This window comes from Talpa occidentalis, unplaced genomic scaffold (genome assembly GCF_014898055.3).
Source record: "Talpa occidentalis isolate TD23 unplaced genomic scaffold, MPIMG_talOcc4v2.1 talOcc4.4, whole genome shotgun sequence".
NCBI classification, from domain to species: Eukaryota; Metazoa; Chordata; class Mammalia; order Eulipotyphla; family Talpidae; genus Talpa; species Talpa occidentalis.
The window spans coordinates 7,719,787-7,738,746 of NW_023604295.1; the positions used below are offsets into that span (position 1 = coordinate 7,719,787).

The 18,960-nt window shown below is 49.3% G+C and overlaps 1 protein-coding gene across 3 annotated transcripts in view; it reads left to right on the top strand.

Moving 5' to 3' along the window:
• Window positions 1-8,713: 8,713 nt before the first annotated feature.
• URB1 (URB1 ribosome biogenesis homolog) overlaps window positions 8,714-18,960 on the top strand; it is a 55,835-nt gene continuing 45,588 nt past the window's right edge. Inside the window, exons 1-6 of one of the 3 annotated variants that reach the window (XM_054700311.1) lie at window positions 9,185-11,924; window positions 12,022-12,170; window positions 12,287-12,426; window positions 13,095-13,246; window positions 14,098-14,230; window positions 18,493-18,589. In XM_054700311.1, the coding sequence (XP_054556286.1) occupies window positions 12,316-12,426; window positions 13,095-13,246; window positions 14,098-14,230; window positions 18,493-18,589 (493 nt within the window). In that variant the 5' untranslated portion in view covers window positions 9,185-11,924; window positions 12,022-12,170; window positions 12,287-12,315. Of the gene's footprint in view, window positions 8,856-9,184; window positions 11,925-12,021; window positions 12,171-12,286; window positions 12,427-13,094; window positions 13,247-14,097; window positions 14,231-18,492; window positions 18,590-18,960 lie in introns of those variants that run through there. The other 2 variants (XM_037525032.2, XM_037525033.2) reach the window with 2 other exon arrangements.

Genomic DNA, 18,960 nt, shown 5'->3' on the forward strand with positions numbered 1-18,960 from the left:
TAGATTCTTTCTCCTAAGATGGAATTTTAAAAATCAAAGGCAGTTTTAGCCTCTTGATTAGTCGGCACAGTTAAAAGAGCTGCAATCAAAGCCAACAGTCTGATGAGGGACAAATCAAATAATAAAGTTCTTCTCAAATATTAAAACTTATAACAACCTTAGGAAGTAGGGCCTCCCTGGTGGTGCAGCGGTTGAGCGCTGGGTTGCGAAGCTGCCCGCAGCCTCTGCAGCGCCAGTTTGATCCCCGGCTGCTCCCCGGCCACCGGAGGAGGGTCCCGCATGGCGCGCAGACCTCTCCTGCCGCCCGCTGCTTCCCTCAGCAGTGTATTTCGTCAGTCTGCCTGTTCTGTTCCCCTCTCTGGCTCTGGTGAATTCTCTCACCCTCCCGCGCTTCTGACTGTACCCAGTGCTTGTATAAATAAATAAATAAAATCTTAAAAAAAAAAAAAAAAAAAAACCTTAGGAAGTAGATGCTACCCAGGACCTGGCGGGGTCCCTGGTTAGAAAATTATTAATTTCGAGAACGGCGACAGCAGAGCATCCCACCAGTATGGGCGCTCATTGGCACAGCGTTGAGTGACAGCACAGGTCACAATACCTTGAACTTGACCCTGGTCTTGCCAGTAACTTCATCTCTCAGATGGGGAAACTGAAGACACACATTCACATAGGTCGTCTGCAGCTGGCTTTGAAGCCCTTTGTCCCTGCAAATCGGGCACATTGGGCAATCTTGCCCCTTTGCACAGAGAGGTTTGAGAGCTGTTTCTGTGCCCACAATGTGCGTTCAGTGCGTGACAGCAGCCATGCAGGGCTCTGCCAATGACTTGTCTTCCCTGCCTTTTCTTTCTTCGGCAGCGATCCTGCCCCCTCTTTCTATCCTTCTTCCTTGAGAACCCGGCTCTTGTCCTCTGCACAGGCCCAAGCCTGGCTTGGAAGATGCTGTGTGCCGTGCTCTGCGCCTATGCGCTCAGCTGGGCCATGAGGGTGAGGCTTTTGGCTTTCCACAAGGATGGGCTGCAGCCCATCAGAGAAGACATAGGCCGCCATTTGTCAGGCACAAAGAAATCAACCTTTCTAGCTCCGAAGAGTGAGGCCCAATGTTCCAGAGCAAAAAAGGCTTTTTAGAAAGTAACAAATGGTAGTTTGTGTTTGGAGCTGGCACTGAAGCCACATTGATACCAAAGAGGCTGCTTGCTGTGGCTTACAAGCCCTGGGGCACACCAGAAGGGCTGGGGGGAATGTGTAGCCCAAAAGGGAAGGTGGCCTTGAGGAATATTTGCACAGAAGGGAGGCCCCCAGGACAGTCTATCCAAGGGCAAAGGCATCGAGGATGGCGGCCCCTCTCCCACCCAAGGAGGCGTCTGAGCTGCCTGCCTTTCCTTTTTTCACATTTGCAAAATGAAAAGGTTGGGATGCAATATCCATTTTGGCTCTCAAAGCCCATAACCTGTTTAAATTAGATGTAGGATTTCAGGAAATTGGGCTACATCTACGCTGGCTCCTTGACATTCCTTGATTTTTAAAAAAATACTTATTTTCCCATACATGCCGTCAGTCTGTTCATATGTTATTCATGTCTTCCTTTTTGTGAAAGAAGAATACAACATGAGCAAACGTTGGGGGGTTCTTGGAGCTCTGTCAATGATTAGATTCCATGGGAGTATTCAGTATGAAAATTCCCAAGAATTCCAAGTGGTAAACTCAGTTTCTGGATAAGAGCCTGTGCTCTATCCTGGAGGCACCAGATACCCTCTCTTCCTTGCAGCACTGGAAGGTGCTGGTGGCCACCACAGACTCAACTGCCTTCAGCAACATCACAGGGAGTCCATTCACGTGGGTCTTACCTGACAGTGGGGACAGTTTGCTTCAGAGCCCCTGAACCCCATTCTTCACCCTCTTATTCTCCTCCCGTCCCCTTTGGGGACCAGGCACCCTTCCTCCTGAGTACTCTGCCATCAGAATGGAAAGCATGCTGAGACTGGAAAGATGAAAGCCTGGCTCTGGAAAGCCAAGTGCACCCACCTACCAGCTGTGGTGGTACAGGTGGAGGTTCATTATCTGGGCACTCTGGCCAGAGCTCAGAGGTTCGAATCCCAGGTCTGCCACCGCTGTGTGGTGGATGGTGTTTGATCAGCTCAGAGCCGCATATGCAGTCATCAATATAACCACTTCGTGGGCTCAGTGCATTACTATAATAGTTATTGAGCACATGACCCTGTTTCCATTTGAACACCTAAGAATGTCTTTGTTTCTTAGGTAGTTTAGATCTTCATGTCTTTGGCTTCTTCTGTGAGGACAGGTGAGGTTTCCAGCTCATTCCTCTGAATGACAGCACAGAAGGGAGGCCCTTCTGGCTTCTGACTACTCCCTTCTTCCCCACCTCTGTACCATCGTTGGCCTCCTCGCCTATCTCTTCCCTTCTGCTGCTGCTGGGAAGTGCTCCTCTCCCCCAGCCCTCTGTGATCTCCCTGAGTTTTGGGGACCTGGCTTCCCCCCAGAGTGTCATTGAATCTGACATCAAATCCTCAAAGTCATGACATATGTAGCCTTCCTTTTATTAAAAAAAATATTTTTTTATTGTGGGAAGACACATATAACATCAAAATTAGCAACTTCATCATTTTCATCAGTGGCATTAAGTATTCACATCATCACGCAGCCATCACCACCCTCGTCTCTAGAACTCTCTCCTTTTCAGAAACCGAAACACTGTGCCCTTAAACACAAACTACCCCCCAACCCCTGGAAGCCGCCATTCTGCTTTCTGTGACTAAGTAAATTTGGCTACTCTGCATGTCTCATAGCAGTGGACTTAGGGCTTCGGTGACCAGCCAACTTTGTTTAGCACGAAGACCTTAAGGTTCACCTCTGTGTAGCGTGGGTGGAACTCCCTTCCTTCTTAAGGTGGAAAAATAGTCATTGTGCATGTTGCTCACACCTGGCTTGCCCGTTCATGCACGAGTGGACCCCTAGGCCGCTTCTACCTACCTCTCTGCTGTTGTGAATAGCGCTGCTATGAACGTGGGTCTACAAAATAAATTTAGAATTTTAAATGGTTATTTCCAAAGCAAAGCCTAAAGCCACTGAAACAAAAGTGAATCAACGTCCTGAAAGGCATTTAGGATCAACAGAATGGATTTCCAGGGATGAGCTGAGGCTCCCAAATGTTTTCAGTTCATGGCGCCCTTTGCATCTCAATGATTTTCTATAGGCCCCAAGCCAAAACAAACAAACACATACGTACTATACTGTTGCATTCATTTAGTAACTAGACCCTAACAACTTAATAAGTACATATGTCCTAACAACTAAGTGGTTGTTTGAAACAAATACACATTCAAAAGGAAAAATATTTTTATGTTATTCTCAGTAACCACAATTGGGCATCGCCCCCGCCCCCCATCTCTGTTTCTGTCGACTTTTCTTGGTTCTTTCTTTCTAGCACAGTAACCACTAAAACCCCAGAGTTGCAAAGCCAGGACTTCATCAGAGGAAATGTTGCACTCTAATTTTGGAGCTGTCCCCCATCGAGGTGGCAGTTTGCCATAGTTATCAGGAATCATCGTCTTCCCACCTGGAACAATATTCCCAGGCAACTTGTGGACACTCTCCAGACCCTGGACACTTTCACGCCCATTTGGGAACCACAAACCGAGATAATCCAAGTACTAGCAAGACCTTACTGTGTCAACAAGGGCTGCCTGGGCTGCTCTTGGCCGACTCCCCAGCTGCTCTCATTCTCACCACACTGCACCTCCCTCCACTGCACAGATGCTCTTGCTGTCCTTGACCTCTGGTCACGTTCCTGCCTCAGTGCCTTTGCTTATGCTGTGGATTCCTCCAGGAATCTTGGTCTCCTTGGGGGGGGGCACCTTGGCCCCCCTCCTTCACTTGTCCAGGGCTCTTCACTTGCACAGGGTTCCCTGTCCACCCCAATCACCCTCACCCACTTTCCTCATCTTAGAGTGCTCCTGGCAGCTGGCCTGCCATTCTGTCAATCTTCCTGCCCAGTAGGATGATTTACTCCAGACAAACCTCTCTGAAAATATAATTACATTTGAAATTAGTGGTCCAGGTTTATTTCGATAGTAACAAAGCAAAATTACCATGTTTCTGTAACCAAATATTGACAGACACACAGGAAGAAAGCTGAATAATGAGACCGAGGAAAACATAAGACAATGCAAATGCACAATATTGTCACAAAACAACTAGCAAGCCAGGAAGACAGGGAGAGGAGGCAATGACACACTGATGGCTCTGGCACTCAGCTGTTCCTGGAGACCTCCATGTTCCAATTGCTCCCAGACTTGTAAAGAATCACCTCTCCCTTCTGATGGGGGGTTGGGGGAACCAGAAAGTCATATTGTCAAGAGGCACTCCAGGCTGGGAGAGGTTTGTGACTGCTTTGCATCCCACATCTTTCTTTCCCCAATGATTTTTTTAGTGACATCTTTTTTTTTTTTCTGTCACCAGTCACATTGCCATCTTTGACAGCCAGCTCTGACAACACGTCCTTGACATTGAAGTCCACATTGTCCTCAGGATAAACCTCATTCAAAGCTTCATGATATGTTGAAGCAAATGTTAACTGGAGCAAAGAAGACCACTGTGCTGGGTTTGAGAACACCCATCGCAACTCAGCCCACAGTGGCAGTCCCAATATCACTAATTTTGCAGATGTCCTGGAAGGGGAGATGAAAGGGTTTGGCACTGGATGAGTTTGTGGCAAGATTCCACTGGCATTGCCATTTTTATGGGTGCCATTCCATCCCTTGAAGCAAGGCACGTCCGCACCTGGCTCAGCATGTTGTCACAATCCAACTAGAAATTGGCACAAATGCTATTGTGCTGAGGTTATAGGCAATTTTCTTAACATAGGTGCTGACACCCTCAGTGACTTCCTGATATCCTCTCTGGCTGTAGGGTCGCTCAATGGAATCCATTTTGTAAACACCAACATTAGTTGTTTTACACCTGAAACAGAAAGTGGGCCAATTCTTATACCACCTTCAAACTCACCAAACCAGCAGCAATAATCAGGCCAGCACAGCCAAACTGAGGTGTGCCTGTGAGCTTTCTTGACAAAATCTCTGTGTTCTGGGGCATCAGTGATGTTCATATAATACTTGCTGGTTTCAAATCCCCACAGGGAGATATTAGTGGTGATACCATGCTCACGATTCAGCTTGCCCAAGACCCAGACATACTTTACAAAGTCCTTTCTCAACAGCCTCCTCAAATGTTTTGATGGCTCTTTGGTCCATTACATCACATTTGTAAGTCAGAGGACCAGATGTAAGACAGATGCCTGAATCTACCTGTCCAGTGATGACAATTGTTCATGTGATTTTTTTCCCCCTATTTGGAAAACTGGGACTTAGTGGTGGCTTTCCTAATACTTGCATTCTGGCAACCTAGTCTATATTCTGTTCCAATGGATGATTTGTCTGTCCTTCTACAGCTGTTATAGGGCAGCCCCAATACAAAACGGGGTGCCTGACTGTGGGTCCTCACCTGCGCGCTTAAAAGGACTTATTAATGCTCTGCTGTAGGCACACGCGGAAGGTTAATAAAAGGTTTATTTACAAGGGAAGGGGAAATGAGGAAATGTACAGCTCAGGGAGAAAAGTGGGAGACAAAGTTTTAAATGAGTCCTACCTGATCCGCCGATCTGGAATCCCAAATGGCACTCTGAGAGCTGGCTGCAAGCCAGGAGCCATGAAGCCAGGAGGCGAGTGACAGCGAGCCAGCCCAAGGCCCACGTGTTTGGTTTTTATACCCAACCTGGCTGCTTAACTCCACCCTCAGGTCCCAGCCACCTTCCCTTTGGTGGTGATGGGATTTGTCTTTCCCAATGTCTTGATGGCTTTAGTTTGGAGTGGGAGTGGAGTCCACAAAGCCTGTATGGGATTAGCTCAGGACATTTCCCCCTAACACCACTACTATTTAAATTTGATTATTATAACTTGACATAAATCTTCATGCATGATAAATGGGAATACATGAACATCCACTTAACAGATATGAATGAAAAGTGTAGCTGCTGGAGATGAAGTGCTTAGCTATTACAGGTTGGACACATCTTGTTGCTAATTCACCACAGTCCAGGGGTCAGTTCACAAGTTTATATACTAAAAAATCTGTATGCTGAGATTTCTTATAGCATTTCACGAGTAAACCTACTTTTTAAGATGGTATACCTTTAGCCAAGCTCAAGCAACAGGTTTATGTATTCGTTAACACAGGCATTTATTGATTCAACAAATAGTATTTATTGAGCCCTGTGGTATGCCAAGTCCTGGGATAGAGTGAGCATGGAGCACTGGACTTCGTTTTGTGCCGTTATAAACCACACATCTTAGTAAAGGTGTTTGGCAAACAAATAAATACCTAATATCCCCAGTGGGGTGGGCAGAGAAAATACAGGAAAATAAAAGAAAGTAAGAAGATGGGAGTGAGAAAAAGCAGATCCCATGTTCCTGACATGTGGGCTCTTCCTGTACATTCTGAAAGTCTGTGTCATGTAAGGTCTGGGCAGAGATTCAGATGGAAGGAATAGCAAGTGCAAAGGCCCTGAGGTAGATACCAGCTTAGAATGTTCTAGGAATAGTGATGCTTATCTTCAATAGAGCATAATGTTCTTGGGGGCAAATAAGATCCTTTCCCTTCATGCGGTCCTTTATGTAGAAAGTCATGTAATATCCCAAGGTTGGTTGGTAGGCCTGGATTCTGAACTGGTGTGCTTAGTGACCTGGCATCAGCGGTTCATGCCATCAAGCTGGATTAGTCTGAAGCTTCCATCTTTACTTCTGAGTCTTATCTTACCAGGTATGTCTTGGCTAAGGTCAGGAAGGGCACTGACAACTTGTTTCTTTGTTTTTACTTGAGGTTCAGATAAACTGGATGAGTGGCTCCGCCATTTATTAACAGGGAAATACAGGCAAGTTTCCTCACTCTTAAGTCTTTATAAGAGAGATGATAATTTGGGGCCTCCCCGGTGGCGCAGCGGTTGAGCGCTGGGTTGCGAAGTTGCCTGCGGCCTCTGCAGCGCCGGTTCCATCCCCGGCTGCTCCCCGGCCACCGGAGGAGGGTCCCACATGGCGTGCAGACCTCTCCTGCCGCCCGCTGCTCCCCTCAGCAGTGTACTTCGGTCCCTCTGCCTGCTCTGCTCCCTGCTCTGGCTCTGGTGAATTCTCACCCTCCCCCGCTTCTGACTGTACCCAGTGCATGTATAAACAAAACAAACAAACAAACCAGCAAACAAATAAATAAAGCATGCCTATATAAAAAAAAAAAAAGAGAGAGATGATAATTTGCCCAAAGTCACACAGGCAGAAACCGAATACAGGGTTTTTGATGTCTCTTACCTTTTCCAATTGCCTCTTGGTCAGGTTGGTCCCACCAGACAACAAAGTTGGTGGTTGGTTAGTAACCACAGACCAGAACCAGCAGCCAGAATTAAATCCTTACCTTTACTAACAAGAATGTTGCCATTTACAGTTGAATTTTGACTCTATCTTTGTCTCAAGTGCATCACTGGGCATCACTTCAAATTTCCTGGGTGACTCCCTCTGCCCTGTGCACAACATAGGCATTCCACAGAAGATGGTCTTGCCAGGCCAGACAGGGTCAATGCCATGGGCTTTTTCTATTGGAGACTCTGAATTCCAGCAGGCCAGACCGGGCCCCAGGCTCAGACACTCACTACACACTATTTATAGGACACAAGAGGGCTCTTCCTCAAAGAGGACACCTGATGCAGAATTCCAGGAATAATCTCATGAACTGGGTTATGATTTATTTGAACACATCACCAAGTGTCCTAGAAGTTGTACTTAAAAATGCCCCAGACTCTCAATTTACTCCCACAGACCCCCGTTTTATTTCAGAGCATTTAATGCAGCTCTCAAGTCAGCAAATGACATTTTACAAAAACACAATAATTCTCTCCTCCTGTCCCATCAAAACCCTTTCTTCACGAATCACATCATTGCCTCAGCTCAGGACAGCCCCAAGAATTGGGTCGGGCTGGCTTTCCTGCCTCCATTTTAATGACTGGAACTTGGACGTGGAGACCCCGAGCTGTCCGCGGGGGGTTTTCACTTGGTTCCACCCCCCAAAGCCCGCGAGGCCGCGCAGGAGCCAGTCGGGGGAGCTCGGGAGAGGTCAGCCCGGTACGACATCGCCCCCGACCAGTGTGTCCGGTTCGGGCTGAGAGAAATAAGCGAGGGGCCAGGGTTCGGGGCACAGCACGACCCCACCCAGGTGCCCGCGGGGGGCCTTCCCCGCCCGGCCCCTCCTGCCAGGCCGCTCCCAGTGGGCACCCCAGGGTGGCCCCTAGTCAAGCACAGATCTGACTGCGCGGCGACGAGACCCAGCGCGCAGCGGGAGTGGCGGATCTGGGGGTTCTTCGAGCCCCTGCGCCCCAGGCCGGCGCGGGGGGCCCGAGGGTGTCCCCTGGACCCCGCGCCCGCAAAGACTAGACTGGCAGCCCGACGCCTCCCGCAAGCCCCGCCCCTTCCGCAGGCCCGGCCCCCACAAGCCCCGCCCTTTCCGCCGGCCCGGCCCCGCCTCTTCCGCTAGCCCCGCCTCTTCCGCTAGCCCCGCCCCCGACGCACGTGCGGCGCGGAGAGGCGCGCGGGCCTGGCTGGAGCGCGCGCCCCGCGGGGTCCTGGGCGCCGGGTCCCCGCCGCGTCCCGCCCCCTCCGCCATGGGGGGCCCGAAGAGGAAGGCCCGGGGCGGCCAGGACGGAGCGGCCTCCCCCGGGGGCGCAGCCAAGCGGGCGCGCAGTGAGGAGCTCACGGGCGCGAGCTTCAAGGCCCAGCTGAGGGCCCCGCAGGGCGCCGAGCGCGGTGAGTGCGGGGCCGGCGGGGCGGGAGCACGTGCGCGCCCGGAGCCCCGTCCGGGGCCACGGCCTCCCTCCGCTCGGCGGCCGCGGGCCCGCTCCCTGTGGCGGACGGCCGGGCTTCCGGGCCCGCCGGGGGCCGCTCCGCGCGGGTCGTTCACCGGCCCTGGACGGCCTGCGACGGGCCCCCGACTTGCTTAGCAGGGACAGTCCAGGCGACCGCACGCGCGCCCCACCCGGCAGCGCCCCCGGCCCCCGGCCAGCGCTTGTTGCAGTGGCCGGGAGAGAAAATGCAGGTGTCTTGCTTAGCACGCACACAGCAGAAGCGCTTGGGGTTCTGACAGGCCCGGCTTGGGGGTGTCGGGGGACAGGCCCCGCAGCCTGCAGTAGCCCCGGCCCTCAGGCGTTCACCTGAGGGGACAGCTGCGGCAGCTCGACCAGGAGGCACCGCGTGGGCTTGTCTGTGGATCAGGATTGAGCGAGTGGCTGAAGGGGAGCAGATTCTGTCACTTTATTTCATGCTTTAGCAAGTGTGGCCACCCTTCACAACACCTCCTCTGTCATCCTTAGGTTCTGAGGAAAAAGCACAATTGAATGTCAAAATAAAGTGGTGACTGTTTTTCCTCAGGTTAGCGTTCATGGCCATAAGAGCCTCCTTTTCCTGTTTTTCTCCCACAGATTTTGTTTGTAGCCTTTTGATACCTACAACTGTTAGCCAGTGCTGGGAAGAAGGGTAATACCTTCTGTAGCACAGAATCACACATATCATTCATTCATTCATTATTACTAGGGGCTATTACTTCTAGGGTAGAGATAAAACGAGTAAAAATCAGACACACAGGACTTGCCACTGTGGAGCTTCAAGAACAGTCAAGTGGGGGAGGGGGTTCCCATCAGTAAGATCACCTGTGAATAGTTCCCACGACCTAGCCTCAAGTGCAGAGGGGTGTGATGCCTACAGCTGCCTGACGGGCCTCAGGCTTAAAAAGATCATAACCACATTTCAGGGTTTTGCACAGATAGCTCCATGACATCCAAGTGCTGTGCCATTTGAACCAATTTTGGTAGGAAATCTGGGCTGTTGGGCCATGGATACAGGAGAAATAATTTGAAGTTGTGGCAGAGCCAAAGTCAGAGAGTGAAGATGATTCCCTGTGGGGTGTGCTGGCTTCGTGTTTGAGTCAGGGCCCTATCTTGAATTCTCTCCGCCTTTCAATATGTTCCCCTAACTTCCTGTTAGGATCCCCCTCATTGAAAGATCAGGGAGTGGAATTGATGGATGGAAGTGGGGTTGTTTTCAATCCAGCCATGAGGAAAGTTTGTTTTGCTTTTTATTTATTTTCCAGCTTTATTGAAATGTTATTGATCTGTCGCACGTATAAGTTTAAGGTATACTGCCCGATGGTTTGAGATACCTGTATATATTGCAAAGTGATTACCACAGTAAGGGTAATTAATATCTCTGTTCCTTCACATAATTCTCTTTTGTTGTTGCTGTTGTGATAGCATTAAAAGCTCTTAATAACTGTCTAGTGTACAGTACAGTACTGGTGAGTATAGTCACTGTGCTGTATGGAGGAGATTGCCAGAACTTAACCTCATCTTAGAGCCAGGAACTTATCCTCTTTGACCAGCATCTCCCCATTTTCCCTACCCCCAAGCAACCATTGTTCTTTCTAAGGATCAGCTTGTTTAGAGTCCAAACATAAATAAAAACATATAGTATTTGTCTTTTTTCGATCTTACTTACTTCACTTAATGCCCTAAAGGTCCATCTTGTCTCAAATGGCACAATTTTCTTCTTTATGGAGAAATAACATTCCATTTCTGTGTGTGCGTGTGTGTGTTCCATTTTCTTTTTCCATTCTTTCTCTGATCTCTTATTGTACCTCCTTCACATAGCAGGGTACTTGCTGCAGTTGGTGCATGTGGAGCGCTGCAGGGTTAGATTGGTGAAAACCCAGAGGGTGTTCAGGAGGGATCAATGTCAGCAGCAGGGAGGCGGTTCCCAGGATCGAGAAGAGCTGTGCTCCAAACCAACATCTTTGGAAGTTGCTGCCCACGACTTCAGTGGAGATAGAGAAAAGGCTTTATCATAATACTTGAACTCCTTATCCCCATGTTGTTACTGCCTTCCCCATCTCAGTAAGTGGTAATTCCAACCACCCAGACATGATTGGAATCACATCTGCCAAAAATCTCCCTCTGTCCCAGTCCATTCCCTTGCTGTGTTGGTTTTGCGCCCCTCTGTCTCCTCTGTCATTCCAGTATAGACAGCACCTCCTTAAACTCCAGGCTGTAGCTCCTGAAATCCAGGGCTGCTGCTCCTCCCCTGATGCCCATGAGCAGTATCCTGCTGCCTTCATGGAGCCCCGCCCGCTTCTCTGATTTCATCTTAGGCCACCCTGTCCATTCACTTACCCATCCACCCACCATGCCTGGCCACACTGCACTTCCTAACCTCGGGGACTTGCATATCCTTGACCCAGAACACCATCTCTCCCCTTGTCACCCCAAATTATTATTAACCATTATCAGGTTCAACATTACTTCCTTAAAGAAGTCTTCCCAATCTAAACCATGTTCCCCAGTTGTTCCCATCATTATGCCTTTGACTTTTGGACTTTTGCTTTGTAGCATTACCTCAGTAATTCTCTATTTAAACGATTGTGGTGGGTGCTTAGCAAATACTCAGGAAGTTAATGTTGGTCTCCTCAGTTAGACTGCTTTCCCGGCCCTCATTGTGAACAGGTGCTCGTGCAGGGGTGGCTGTAAGGATGACGTGCAGAGACGGCAGCTATGCAGATGCCCGTCCTCACTGCGTGCCATCCTGGACTGCAGGAACGAGTTGTAACAGTTTGGAAAATGATTCCTTCACACCTCCTGTCCCTCCAGTAACAGCCCTCCTTTTTATTCTGTGTGTTCTGAGGGGGAAGGGCGGTAACCAGGTGATTCCAGGAGTGGCCATGACTGCCATGACAGAATGCCACAGACTGGCTAGCTTAACCATTCCGGAATTTTCTCAGTTCTGGAGACCAGCAGTCTAAGATCAGGGTGCAGCCATTGTGGGTTTCTGGTGAGGATTCTTCTGGACCTTCTTCCTGCCTCCTCTCCACTGTCCTCACAGGGCCAGTGGAAAAAGAGCTCTTGTTTATCTTTGTCGTCTTTCACAGACACCAGTCCTAGAAGATCTCATCTAACTTTAATTACTCCTGAGAAACCCTGTCTCCAGATATCAACACATAGGGGTTTGGGACTTCAGGGTATGGATTTCATGAGAACAAAGTTGAGCCCATAACATTCATAGTGGCTCTGTGGCCAGGTAGGCGGGTAAGGAAGGGAAGCCAACCCCAGTAGGAGAAGCAGGTCCCTGTAGCTGCCGTGGTCTTTTCACGGGAACCTGTCTCCGTTAATGTTTGAATGTGACTCTTATTTCAGCCTTGGAAGCGTTTGTCTCTGCCGCCAAGATGCTTCCACGAGAAGACATGTATGACGTGGTGGAAGGGTACATCAAGATTTCTGTTGAGTGTGCAGAGATTTTCCAGCTCCTGAGCGGGGAGAAGCGACCTGAAAGTGAAGTATGTTATCCCTTACCTGGCCTGCTTAAGAGAAGCCGCAGTTAATGCTACTGTTGCTCTAAGCTTGGTGAAGAGAAATGGGATTATAAATTTCCCAAGCGTCACCAGCTTCCTACAGAAAACCGTGCTTTGTGCCTGAGCTGTAGATGTGCTTTCATATTTGCATCGCGACCTTTTAAGGCATTTTCACAAAGCACTAAGTAAAGAGCGTCTTTCCAGAAGGAAGGTCATCGATTCTTAACTTAAATGGCTTTGACATAACTTGTTTTAACAAACATGGTAAAAACTGTGTGTTCCAGGTACCAGCACAAGTTGAGTGTTGACTGGTTCCAAATTTGGAATGTTTATGAGCCTGTTGAGATCGTAGGCTTACTGCTGTGAGTACTGCTACAGCAGTAAAGTTCAAGCACAAAGAGAACTTTCTCATGTAACTATAAGCAGCCTGTTCTCTCTTGAGCTAGACTGTGCGACAAGACTGTCCAGAGCCTGGGAGCTGGCAGTTCAGCCTGGTAGCTGACACCTTCCTGTCTGCTCAGGCTTTGTTGGACCCTATGCTGCCAGTGGAAGGTTTTAAACTTTCCGGTGGCTGTGGCTAAGACAAGGAGCATATATGTAGAAGAGGAAAAGAAATGAGTCCATTTATAAGCATTTCATTTTTGTTTTCGCAGAGATTATTAATATTTCAAGTTTTCGAGGCCATATTATTGCGGACAGCGAGCGATCTTTCCCATTTTCATGTTGTGGGGACCAACATTGTGAAAAAGCTAATGAATAACCACATGAAACTCATCTGTGAGTCCCTGTATGCCGCTGGCTACAGGTAAGTTACCCGCTTTTACATGGCAGGACTGGCCCTGGGCTTGCCCTGTGTGCCACCCTCCACCCGAATTTATCTTTCCTTCTCATGAGGAAAGCTAAGCATTTTTTGGAGGCTGTGACTGTGGCTCTGTCCCCCCCTTCCTGTCTTGACTGGCCCCTCACTTTTGCTGGCTCCTAGCAAGTATCCCTCTCACTCCTGCCCAGTGGGGCCCTTGCTGACTTGGGAACATTCCATGCTCTTCACGTTGCGTGTCCTACCCCATGGCTCTTCTCCCAGGTCATCAGGGCTCTCTCCCCACTGCCTTAGGACTTTGCAGAAGTGGTCTTTTATTTAGCTTGTATAGGAAATTATCTATTTTTGTGTGTATTTTTAAAGCTGTGCCTTTGACATGGGTGTTCTGTGTCTTAGACTGTCTCCCTGTACAGGAGTGTGAGGGGCAGGGGTCTTGACTGTCTTATGAAAAGCCTTCTTCCCAGCACCACAGTCCTTCCCAGCACCAACTACTAGTTGGTGCTCAGTAGACCAGGTTCTGAGTAGCTGCAGAATGGAAGGGCAGCCGTGAGCTCGCTTTTGGGGAATCCCACCAGGAAGACATCCCCTCTGGTACCCTGAGGAGGCAGGGATGAAATGTGGCTCTCCACATTCCATGATGAGTTAATGCAAGGAGACATTTCCATCTTCTTTGTACCTTGCATTTCGTCTTCTTGGATCCTCCTCAGACTTAATATGTTTTAATCAATGTCTCCGCCTCCCTCCTTTTTCTGGCTGGGGGATAGCAGATTGCAGCCATGTGTGCAGTTGGCTCTGTACCTCTGCTGTTCCCAGCAGCCTGATCTCCTCCTCCCGTGCAGGATGGCTCGAGCCTGCCTGAATCTGATGACTGCCATGGTGACCCAGGGTGCTGAGGCTGCCAGAGACGTCTCCAGCCATTTTGATTTGAATAAAAAGACCTTGTACACTCTGGCAACCAAGAGGGACCCAAAGGTGAGTAGCCCCGGGTGTCTTGCACTTATGTGTGTGTTTCCCTCCCCTTGGAGGGCCAAGAGGGTTGGTTTGGTTTCCTCCTTTCTCCAGCCTGATCATGTTGATGGAGTAGAAGGCCTTGATGTAGAGAAATGTGTCTTAGCAGCCATTGGTGCCTGTGAGGAAGGCCTCTCCCTGACAGACAATGGGGGCCCCATTGCTTGGCTGATCCTAATAACCCTGACATCTGAGGAGAAATGCTGTGGGGGCTCAGCCTCATAGGGCATTCCTGTGAGGAGATTTAGTCTCCACGTGCCTCTTGGCATGGACTTTTTGGAGAGTTCTGGCCCTCAGGTTCATAGTCTGTCTACTTTGGAGAAAACACTGGTGAGTCTAAGCCAGTGACATCATCAAAAAGGCTTCTATGGCTTTTTAATATGTGACTGTGCCTCCCAGCTATAACTGTGAGTAAGGGCTGGAATGTGCCAAAGAGAATGGGCATCTGAACGGTTGGTTGGTTAAAAAAACAATTCTGTGGGAGTTGCACTTGGATTTAGAAAGATTCTTGAAGAGAAAGCACAGCTTGAGGACTGTGAGGGCACCCTACGGCACGTGCCAGCTACAGGTTATTTTAGAACCTCTTCCTTTGCTGGGCCAGCTCTCCCTGATGCACCTCCAATGCTATAAATAGCCTCTGCCCAGTTCTCCACATCCCCTTCCTAAGCATAGAGAACAGGCCGGCAGAGATCAGCACCTTAGAATAATTGACTTCTGGACCCATGTGGCCATGTTCTCAAACTTCCATGGGGATTAAGAGTTTTTACATGGTCAGGTAATAAATAGATTGATGTTTCAGTCATGGTAGGACCAGCTAACTTTATAGCTTGGTGAGGCTAGCCCAGTGTTGAGGGTTTTCCTAGACTTACAAATAAGGTTCTCTAAGGAAAAAATTCCAGGCCTTAGTGTCTCATAGGCACCATGCTATACTTATGTGTCAGCAGTTTCCATTCAGTAAGTGGTGGCTCCTGATGTTTAAGTGCATTTCTAAACAGAAGCAAGTGCTGTTTGTACACTAGTGCAGATGTCCTGGCATCAGCCTGTAGGTGATGATTGGCTTCCCTTTCCTTCCCACCTGGACCTCAGCCTGGCCATCGAGTAAAATAGGTGGTAAGCAGACTCCCAGCAAGCATACAACAAGGGAGCCCGCTGGGGCGTACCTGTGTAGGCCCCGGCTGCCTGTGCTGCCGGATCATCTACGCCAGTCATTGGGCTTCTGGATCTGGCTGGGGGAGCTGTTGTCAAGGTGACTTTTCCTTTCTCTTGTGTAAATCTTTCACATCAGGTATCTCATGTGCTTTGCATGTTCTACAAAATGGCTTCTAGACATTAGGAACATGTTTTTAAATATAGGAAAAGTCAGGAACATTGGAAAACACGGCAGCACCGTGTTCCCCAAGCCCTGTCACCTCACTTCAGCCTCTGCCACCATCTGCCTGTTCAGTCCGATTGGGCAGGGTGTTCCCACCCATCTGGTGTAAATCCTCTGTGACCATATGTATTTCAGCATGTACTTCTGATGGGGAGTAGCTTAAAAACGACAAAACTATGGCACTGTCGTTGCACTTTACGCCATTAGTCATTCTCACTGTCGCCTCAGTTTTCCTGGCTGACTCAAAAATGCCTTTACACTTTGTGGTCCAAGTCAGGATCCAAACAGGGGTCACATTTTGTTTCGTTGATACGTTTCTTAAAAATCTCTTCTAATCGTGGTGTTTTCTGTGCTCCTCCCCCTCCCCGACCTCCTTTTTTCTTGCCTTTTACTTGAAAAGGCTGGTAGGTATTCTGCTCTGTTAGTGTGTTTTAATATGTGGAGGGCACTGTTAGCACGAAGAGAGAATTATGGGTATGTTCATCCAGCCAAAGGAAGCACCGTTAAAAACCTGTGCAAAGAGCAGTCTTACCAAATATGTTTTGGTCTATTTTAGGCCATGTTTTGCAGAACAAGCCATAGAGAGTCCAGGACACTTCCTTCTGGAATAATAGCCCTGTGAAGTCACAGGGTAGGAATGAGGAGTAGGCGTGTGACCTTGCCTTTGATGGCGTGGACTGGGGTTGCAGGGCGGCGGTCCAGGGCCAGCGCAGGGCTCTCTGTGGGCAGGTGGACAGGCGGGAGCCTCCTTGTGGGGGTTTGGGGGGGAGTGGAAATCTCAGGGATCTTGTTCTTTTCCAGTATCAGGAATCTGGAACATGCAGGGTGGGTGTCGGAGGTAAGCTAAGTTTTGTTTTACTTCAAAATTCATTGTTGACGTGACTCTTGAAAGGCTGTAATACCAACTCTGCTTGTATAAGCAGGACAGAAATATCTAGAACGGCAGATAACTGGACCAGCATTCCAGGGCCCGAATTCCCAGTACAACTTACTCAGTGGATGCCCCTCCACCCCCCACTCCCATGTTATGGAACCTTTCCAGTTAACTGGGGAAGGGTAAAGCCTAATTTAACTTATGAGATAAGTTTTACCATTTTCTAGCATTCTTTGGAAACACAGGCCTATGTAAACCAGGATAACAAATTTCTTGTGCTTCAGGCATCAAGTTGCTTGGGAGCAGTGGTTGCTCTATGCTTCCTGAGGATAGGGACAGTCTCTTAGTCGTTTTGTGTCCTGTCTCGGCCTGGAATGTAATCAGTATGCTATTAACACTGAATTGGGGAATGAGGCAAGTGGGATTCTAAGGAAATGCAGCTTATTTTCGAGACTTTAGTGACCATTGAATCCAAACATGTATCCATGTTGTGAAGCTGCCCACAGGTTAGTCCTCAGAATGGAGAAGGGGGATTTGGGGGTCTCACCTCAGTGTGTTGGCCTAAACCAACACTGATCTAGTAAGGTCATGCTGACCAGAAATAATCACTAAGCTGTGAGCTGAATACGTGGACACAAGAACTGTGCGAGGCCACATCCAGCTGTTATGAGCCCAGGTGGGGTGTCCCTTCTTTTTTCGGAAAAAACATGTACCCAACTGAATGAGACAGGAGTAATTAAATACTCACATAGAGGCCTAAAGGGTACCAAGTGAGTTCCTTACCCCTGAGAAGAAAGCTCTGTCGTGCTTTCGAGCGCGAAGCTGGTTGGGTCCAGTTGCTTCTTACCAACCCAGTTCTACTCGGGTTACTCGGGTAACCCACCTTGAGCAAGTTTGTTAAGGCCCCGGTGTCCTCGTCTGTAGCACAGGGTGGTAGGCACCCTCTGCCTGGGTTATCAGGAGGGGTGGAGGAGATCAGAGTTGTGCAGCATTGCGTGGCATGTCGACATGACGATGTCAGTAAGCATCTTCGTAGTGGTGACATCGCCAGGGTCACCACCACTTCTAGGGCCACTAAGTGGAATGGAACTCTCTGGCAGGCAGAGCCTCCTGAATCTTTTCAGGCCTTCAGGGCAGTAGTTCTCCACGATACAAACTTTTTGGCACCAACTGAAAGTACCTTTAGCATAATGGAAGTGGGGAAAGGATTTCATTTTAAATCGTGAGAGATCTACGCACACTTGCTAGTTCTGGTCCAGCCGAGACTGACATGACCACATACAACAGGGGTGATGTGATGTGGGGGCTCTTAGAGTTACGGGGAAGCAGAACTGATCAGGTGGCCCTGGAGAATTCCCCTGAAGTGCTGGCTGCTGGCGATGGCTTGGACCCCCTCTGAGGGTGCCCTCTGTCCCTGGGTCCCAGTCGACACCGGTGGGACTGCAGCTTGCAGTGCTGGGTAGGCCACCCTGGGTTTGCAGTGTGACAGTGCCTGTGCTTCGGTCTCTGGGATGAATTATAATTTCTAATAAAGACCAGACATCACCTCATTTGGTGTCTCATCCAGAGCAGCACCGGTCTTTCTGTCCTCGCTGGATTTCCAGAACGCTGGCTAGCAAGCGAGAGTAGATGGTCTCGAGACGGGCTGAGGCCCTTCTCTGTGTAGGGCGGCCTGTACGCTCAGGCTGTGTTTACAGTTGGGGAGGCACACAACTAAGCTTCACCCTTGCTTTTGTCTTTAGTGTAGAGCTTGAAAGAAGAAAAAGTAGGATAGACGATTGAGGGGGAAGAGCAAAGGAAAAGCCCTTTGCTTTCGGTGGGAAGTCACCAGTGTTACGGACTGGAGCCCTCTGATCACCGGCGGGACGGGGGGTGGGCTGCTTCTTTGTTCTTCTTGGGGTGCATGTGTGCACTGTGGGTGTCGCCACATTTGTGTGTGTGTGTGTCTGCATGTGACACGTGTCTCCTTTGTGTCTCCAGGGAGTGCAGGACGTCCGTCAGGCCTACATTCAGTTTGCCCTTTCCTTTCTGGTTGCCGGTGATGACAGCACCATTGTGCAGGTCCTGGAGTTGAAAGGTAGGTGTGCCGCGATGGTGCATGGAAGCCCGCTTGTGATTGTTTCTGAAAATTCTGCAGCCTGTGGCCTTCGCAGTGTCAGTGGGCGCTGGAGTAAAGGCTGTGCGGTAGCGATGCTGTGGCCAGAGTGGTTTGTGTCGCTGGTAACTGGAACAATGGGGTCCCCACTCGGGCTCTGGAATGTGGAGCCACATCCTAACAAAGACTCAGGACCCGCCCCAGGGTCTCACAAACAAAGGAGGCCTTGTGGCTCCTGACGTATTAGATTTGTCGCCTTGGCCACCTGGCCTTCCTTAGTAACTGTTAAAAAATAAACTAGTTGCTTTAGTGACCTTGCCTACGTTTTCCAGAACAGCAGGAATAGAGCTTCG